The 6449-nt window shown below is 50.2% G+C and overlaps 1 protein-coding gene across 1 annotated transcript; it reads right to left on the reverse strand.

Annotated features, from left to right (window-relative positions):
- Positions 1 to 960: 960 nt before the first annotated feature.
- On the reverse strand, positions 961 to 6442 carry Psma7 (proteasome subunit alpha 7). The gene is made up of 7 exons (XM_021195042.1): positions 6256 to 6442; positions 3437 to 3563; positions 2819 to 2943; positions 2218 to 2340; positions 1968 to 2087; positions 1515 to 1577; positions 961 to 1162 (listed from the first exon to the last, which is right to left on the reverse strand). The coding sequence occupies exons 1-7, from the start codon at positions 6349 to 6351 to the stop codon at positions 1070 to 1072; spliced, it is 747 nt and encodes a 248-aa protein (XP_021050701.1). The 5' UTR covers positions 6352 to 6442; the 3' UTR covers positions 961 to 1069.
- Between the last annotated feature and the right edge of the window lie 7 nt (positions 6443 to 6449).

A 6449-nucleotide genomic window follows, 5' to 3' on the forward strand; every position in this document is an offset into this window, starting at 1 on the left:
AAGGGAAAAGCTGTAAGCTGTTCAGAAAACTGAACAGGGTTGGTTTCTACTGAGTCAGTGTTGAATCACACAGATGTTGTGCTAGGTTTAAGTTTGACCCAAGTTTGCTTGTTTTTACAAAACTTGTAAACCAAGGAAGGGGCAGGGCAAGGGAAAAGCTGTAAGCTGTTCAGAAAACTGAACAGGGTTGGTTTCTACTGAGTCAGTGTTGAATCACACAGATGTTGTGCTAGGTTTAAGTTTGACCCAAGTTTGCTTGTTTTTACAAAACTTGTAAACCAAGGAAGGGGCAGGGCAAGGGAAAAGCTGTAAGCTGTTCAGAAAACTGAACAGGGTTGGTTTCTACTGAGTCAGTGTTGAATCACACAGATGTTGTGCTAGGTTTAAGTTTGACCCAAGTTTGCTTGTTTTTACAAAACTTGTAAACCAAGGAAGGGGCAGGGCAAGGGAAAAGCTGTAAGCTAAAGCAGGTGGCAGGAAGAAAAACTGGTCTAGAAGCCAAGAGGAAGTGCATTTCTAGCCAAGGGGAAAAAAGGAGCCTCATGGTTAACGTAAAAAATGTGACAAACGGGAAAATGGATTGAACACTGAGCTGTTTGGGGGTGGTGTGGGAGATGGAGGTTTCCCTCCAGGTTTGTGTATGGGTGTATGTATATCACTGAGTATATATCGACCATACTTGTGAACTGGAGACAGTTGGAAGCCCTCTGATGTGAGTGCTGGGAACCAAACCCAAGCCCTTTGGAAGAGCACTACCAACTGTCCCATGCTGAGCCTCACAGGCTAGGCTTGGCTTTCCTTACCAAAAGTCTAAAAGGAAATGTATTGAGAACCCAGGACCTGCTACACCTTCAATGCATATCCTGAGAGTGGATGAAGCAAGCACTCATGCAAGAAAGACACAAAAGATCCCATCTTAACTACAATGCACCCAAATGACGACAGGTTCTCATCACAGAGTTAAAAAATGTAGTAGTTTATTGGACTGGGACAAATGGCCACCAGGCCCACAGCACCGAGGCTTGCCCAGATGGAGGCTCAGAGCTGCTGCCTGACCAGCGCCTCTTCATCAAGGTGCTTTCTTTTGCTTCTTCTTTTCATTTTCTTCTTTCTCCTTCTCAATTTCAGCAACATACTTCTCAATTTCTTCAGGATTTAGAATCTGCTCCACAAGAAGCATGGTTAATCTCTCCACACAGGGCACAAACATAGCACCATGGGGTAGGGAGGCTACTTTTAACAGCCCTGTGGAGTGCTGCTAGGAGCAAGGCATGACCTCGAAGCAGAGAGGGAGTCAGATGGGAGTGGGAATGTTAAGGGGCAGCAGCTAATGGCAAATGGCCCTGTGAGAAAGTAAACTTCAGAGGCAAATATCACAGGGCCTGGGGAGGTTTTTCCCCAAGTCATTTTAGCCCTGTAAGCTAAGAAACCAATAAAGCAAAAATCAATGTCAGTAATAACTGGGTATGTAAGCCCTCCCCTACAAGAACCCTTCCACCCAAAAGTAGGCTTACCTTGAGGGGCTGATCCCGCCTCATGACGGCAAGTTCAATGTTTTTGCCACCTGACTGGACCACCTTGAAGGCAAAAAGTCAAGGTGTGTCTGTCCTCAAAGATGGAACATCCATTGCCCCAAATACTGCCGAGTCATGTCCACTCAAGCAAGATGCCTGTGTAACCTCCAGCCTGTACAGCAATGGCCCCTGGGGCTCAAAGCCTGTATTTCCAGCTCTACTCCCTTTGGCTCAGCCTACATGCACCCCAATTCCATAGTTCAGCAACACAAGCCTCTGGAGGAAAACCAGTCACCTGAGCAGGGAACTCTACAGCGCAGCACTGTTTCTCATGTTCTGCCTTCAGGCAAGCCCCAACTGACCAAGCTGTTTAAAGAACCCATCAACCATGCCACTGCCACCCAGCAGGCCTGTCCTGTCAGGGATGTGGGGGGGTTCCCCCAGTACACTCACTTCTAATAGTGCCTTGATCACGAGTTTGATGGTCAGATCATCTGTTTCAATGGCATCGTCTGTGTAGTTCTTCTCCAGAAACTCACGCACTGACTTGGCGCCCCTGCCTATGGCATTGGCCTAAAATACATGCACGCCTTAGTAGAGCCAGTCTGGGTGGCTGGCTGGAGGCTGCCTCCTTCAGGGTCTACAGCTGGCTCTCCAGAAGTGAGGGCACAGACTAAAGCTCTACTGTTTTGAAACGGCTTACCTTCCAAGCATGGTATGTGCCCGAGGGGTCAGTCTGATAGAGTCTGGGGGTGCCATCAAAGTCAAAACCCACAATTAGGGCAGAGATACCAAATGGCCTGCGCCCATTGCTCTGTGTATAACGCTGAAAGGAGAAAAGTGAGCACCATCAACCACAAAAGTTCATGCCAGACAGACAAGTGGTTAGTGAAGAGAGAAAAGGAAGCTGCCTGCAATTCAGATGGATGGAGGACTTCAGTGCATTCCCTTCCTCTCAGACATGCCCAAAGATTCATTTATGTGCATTTGTGTCTTGTGTCAGGAGGAGGGGTTAGAGACTGCTTATAAGCTACTTTGTGAGTGCTGGGAATTGAACCTGGGTCCTCAGAGCAGCTAATGTCCTTAACTGTTGAGACTATTGGAAGTCACCTCAACACAGGCTGATATGTTCCAGCTATAATCTGTCTCTAAAGTTCCAACTACAGAGTTGGGGGTGCCTTTCAGCACCCCCTCAACCAGAGTTGCTAGACAGATACTTATACTCCCCTCCAGAAAACAGAGTCAGGATGAATCCAAGCCAGAAGATGCAAGAGGCTGGCAAGATGAAGTCACATGGCACCTACCTGCTTCAGACTTGCAATGTAGCGGGTGATGTACTCCACAGTCACTGGGTCCTCCACTGTCAGCCGGTGGCTCTGGCACTCTACCCGGGCTCTGTTGATGACTATCCTTGCATCAGCAGTGAGACCTGAGACAAAGGTTCCTGTCAGGACAGCTCATGGATACAACTAAGTACAAGAACGTCAAGCCACACCGTGTTTGATCATCACATCCCATAGCACACCAGCTTCTGCAAGCTGTCTCAAGAAGCAAGTACACGAACAACTGCGAATCCAGTTATGCTGGCACTCAGTTTTGTTTAGGGGAATTGAGACTTAGGTTGGATCTGCTGAGGATGGTACCTGCCATCTCTGTGTTTCCAGTGAGGCTCAGCAAAGAGGCTCCTGGACTGGAGAGTCAGGGACTGTTGCTGATACAGACATACTAACAGCAGCAGTCAGGTCCAACAATCCCCAGGAGAGACCCCAAGCTACAACTGCTGTTCTTGCTCTGTAGTCCAGGCTAGCCTGGAACTCAGAGGCTCATATCCACTTCATTTACCCAGTTTACATGTGTCACAACTGCCCATCCCCTCCAACTGGTCACCAATGCTCTGCTTGCCACCCTGGTCCAACTTATACCTGCAAAGGCCATACAGACGTTATCATCCAAGGCGCAGATTTTTCGTACTGTTCTTTCATCTTGTAGCTTGGCCACTGATTTTTTTTCCACACCAAGAACAACAATGTCCTTTCCTCGAACACCAACCTTAAATGAAAATACATGTCACTTTTAAGAACTGTATGAGGACAGCTGTTATTTTCTGACACAGCAGAATGGAGTGGGGTTAGGCACACAGAAGGCTTGGTGCAAGAGCCCTGCAGAAAAGTATGCCCATCCATATCTTGCCTACTGCTTGACAAACTGTACCACAATGAGGATCCAGATCCACTCCTGAGGACCAGGACAAGTTATCAGGACCTGAATGCCAATTTCATGTCCTCAAAGCACTGAGGCGGTTACAACTGTATCACAGCTGGATAGGTCTGAGACCCTGAGTTGACTAAACCCCAGGCCACAATCCTGCCTGTTCACACTGCACATAGTACTGGCAGGACCCGGTGTGCTACAAAGTGAAGCACTATCCACTGTTTAAGACACCCCTCCCTGCTCATGGCTACTATTGTAGAAGTGAGGAAGTGGCCCCTGTATAGACAGGGGAAAATGGGCCGGGGATGTGGAATGGTGTTTGCCCAGCACCAAAATCAAAATCAAACCAATATTGTAGGATATTTGGTCATACTGTTAATGGTGGTGTTTACTAAAAAAACAAAACATCTTTTTAGCTGTGGTATGGCTCAGCCTCAGCTCACACCTTTAGTCCAAGGTGTGCTTTCTGCTTGAATATTGTAAACAAGATTAAATAAAGTCAATCATAGGTCAAGAGGCAGGACATGCAACCAGTTGGCCAGAAGTGAAGATAAGACTATTTAAAACAGCAACTACGACAACAACAGCCATAGAGTAAGAAGTCCGGAGGATGGACAGAGAGACACAGGAAGCAGAAAGGAGGGACATTCAGTTTGAAGGTTTTGAGAGCCAGCAAGAGAAGGGGCAGCATTCCTGGTGGGACACTGACTGAGGAAGGTGGTCAGTTGGGTTCTTTCTCTGCCTCTGGGAGCGAGCAGGCTTTCACTCCAGCATCTAGTTCCTAGTCTTCATTGATAAAATCCAGCTATTGAAATTTTGTTAAAACAAAACCCCACAATAAACCCAAGAAAGAGCATTTCAGTCAAGAGAGGAACAGAAACAAATGTAGCAATCCCGGGAAGGGTGGTTTGGTAGAGGGCACAGCTCCTTGCCAGCTCCCTCTGATGTGGGACAGGATTCCTGGGCCCAGACCTCCAGATACCAGGAACCTTCCACAAGGCTCAACAAGGGCCTAGAGTGATTTCACAAGTTCCTTCTGTGTTGATTCTTGTGACCCACAGGATCCAGAGAAGCTAGCTGGGTGGAGCAGACAGCTGCCAGTTGGGACCACTGGAGACAGGCACCCCATATTCCAGAACATTCCTACTGAGTGCATGGAGACCAGAGGTCTATACACTCGTGTCTCCCTCAACCCCTTCTCCAACTTTAAAAGCAGTTTTACTTTTTCTTAAAAGTATGTTGTGTGTGTGCACCTGAGTGCAGCTGCCCATAGAGGCCAGAGGTGCTGGAGCCTTTGGAACTTAAGTGTAAGGCAGTTTTGATCCGTAGATTTTGGGTGCTGGAAACTAAATTCAGTACTCTTCAAGAGCAGATCTGCACTCTTCAACTGCCCCATCATCTCTCCAGCCCTCCAACTTGTTTTTTGAGATAGAGTCTCACACTGAACCTGAAGCGCACAGATTCTGCTACACTTACTGATCAGCAAGCCCAGTGTATCCTCCTGCCTCTGCCTCCCAGACACTGGGATTCCAGGCACATCACCGGGTGCAGTGCAAGGAGCCTCAGATCAAGCACTTCACCGATTTAGCCACCTCACCGGCCTCACAGGTTTTTGTTTTGTTTTGAAAGACGTTTCTCACTAGCCATCTCTCTTGAGTTTGGAGTGATGGCTCTGCGGTTGCTCTTCCACAGGACCCCAGGTTCAATTCCCAGCACCCATATGGCAACTCTAGTTTCAGGGAATCTGTCTGTCTGTGTCTCTCTCTGTCTCTCTCTGTCTCTCTCTGTCTCTGTCTCTCTCTCTCTCTCTCTCTCTTCCAAGCCCGGTTATTCCAGAGTTCTTGGGTGGATTGGGTCACCAAAAGCTTTGGGGCTTTAGTTTCAAGGAGATAAAATACCTGGGAAATGCAAGCGTTTCAAGACTCGGAACCACGTGTGTTCCGGAAGATCCGGTGACTCGGGAAAAACAAAAACCAAAACTAAAACTGTCTCACTGCTGGCGCTTACAGGTATGGGGAGTCCTTTTCTAAATAGCGCTAAGGACTGAACAAAACTGGGGCGCGGTGACAGGGGCCCACCGGAACCAGAACGCGGCGTCGGTGGCGCATGCGGACCCGGAAGCAGCCTGTCACCATCTCAGGGCCGACGAACCGCCCTTTGTTCACAACGCCCACCTGGGCCTAGCTCGTAGATCCGCAAGTCGCGGCCGGCGCCGGCTACAGCCCGCCGCCCGCGCCCACCTGCGGCCTCCGCCGTCCGCGCCGCGCGCAGAGCACCAAGATGGCCCCGGCCCAGCCCCGGGGATGCGCTCGCCTAGATGCTCCGCAGTGGGGAAGCCAGGTAAAATCGCCCGGCTCTCCGGGGAGCGCGGCGCAGCCCCCGCGACCTGGTGCCCTTACTACGTCGTCACCATTCAGCTCCCGTCACCTCCTGGGCCACCCGCCGCCAGCAGATAGCGCGGCCCCCGCGCCCAGGTCTGCGTGCCCCGCTTCCTTTTACACCCCGTCGCGCAGGCCCTCGGCCGGCTCACCGCGGTGGAGCCCTTTTTGACCGCCTCCTGCGCGTACTCCACTTGGAAGAGGTGGCCGTCGGGCGAGAAGACGGTGATGGCGCGGTCGTAGCTCATCACTGCGGACGCGATAGTTCGGGCCGCCGCCGCTCAAAAGCGCACACTCACCGTCAGCGCCCCGCCCTCCCGGGTCACGCTGCTGGCGTCTGGCGTCA

Source organism: Mus pahari, chromosome 3 (assembly GCF_900095145.1).
Source record: "Mus pahari chromosome 3, PAHARI_EIJ_v1.1, whole genome shotgun sequence".
NCBI classification, from domain to species: Eukaryota; Metazoa; Chordata; class Mammalia; order Rodentia; family Muridae; genus Mus; species Mus pahari.

What these genes read in the sequence shown, in the direction of transcription:
- Psma7 (XM_021195042.1), bottom strand. Translation starts at nt 6,351, where the DNA reads ATGAGCTACGACCGCGCCATCACCGTCTTCTCGCCCGACGGCCACCTC. An exon ending in TCAAAAAGGGCTCCACCGCG is followed by an intron (nt 3,564 to 6,255) that starts GTGAGCCGGCCG and finishes TTTTCATTTAAG; the next exon opens with GTTGGTGTTCGAGGAAAGGA. An exon ending in GCACATACCATGCTTGGAAG is followed by an intron (nt 2,088 to 2,217) that starts GTAAGCCGTTTC and finishes CATGTATTTTAG; the next exon opens with GCCAATGCCATAGGCAGGGG.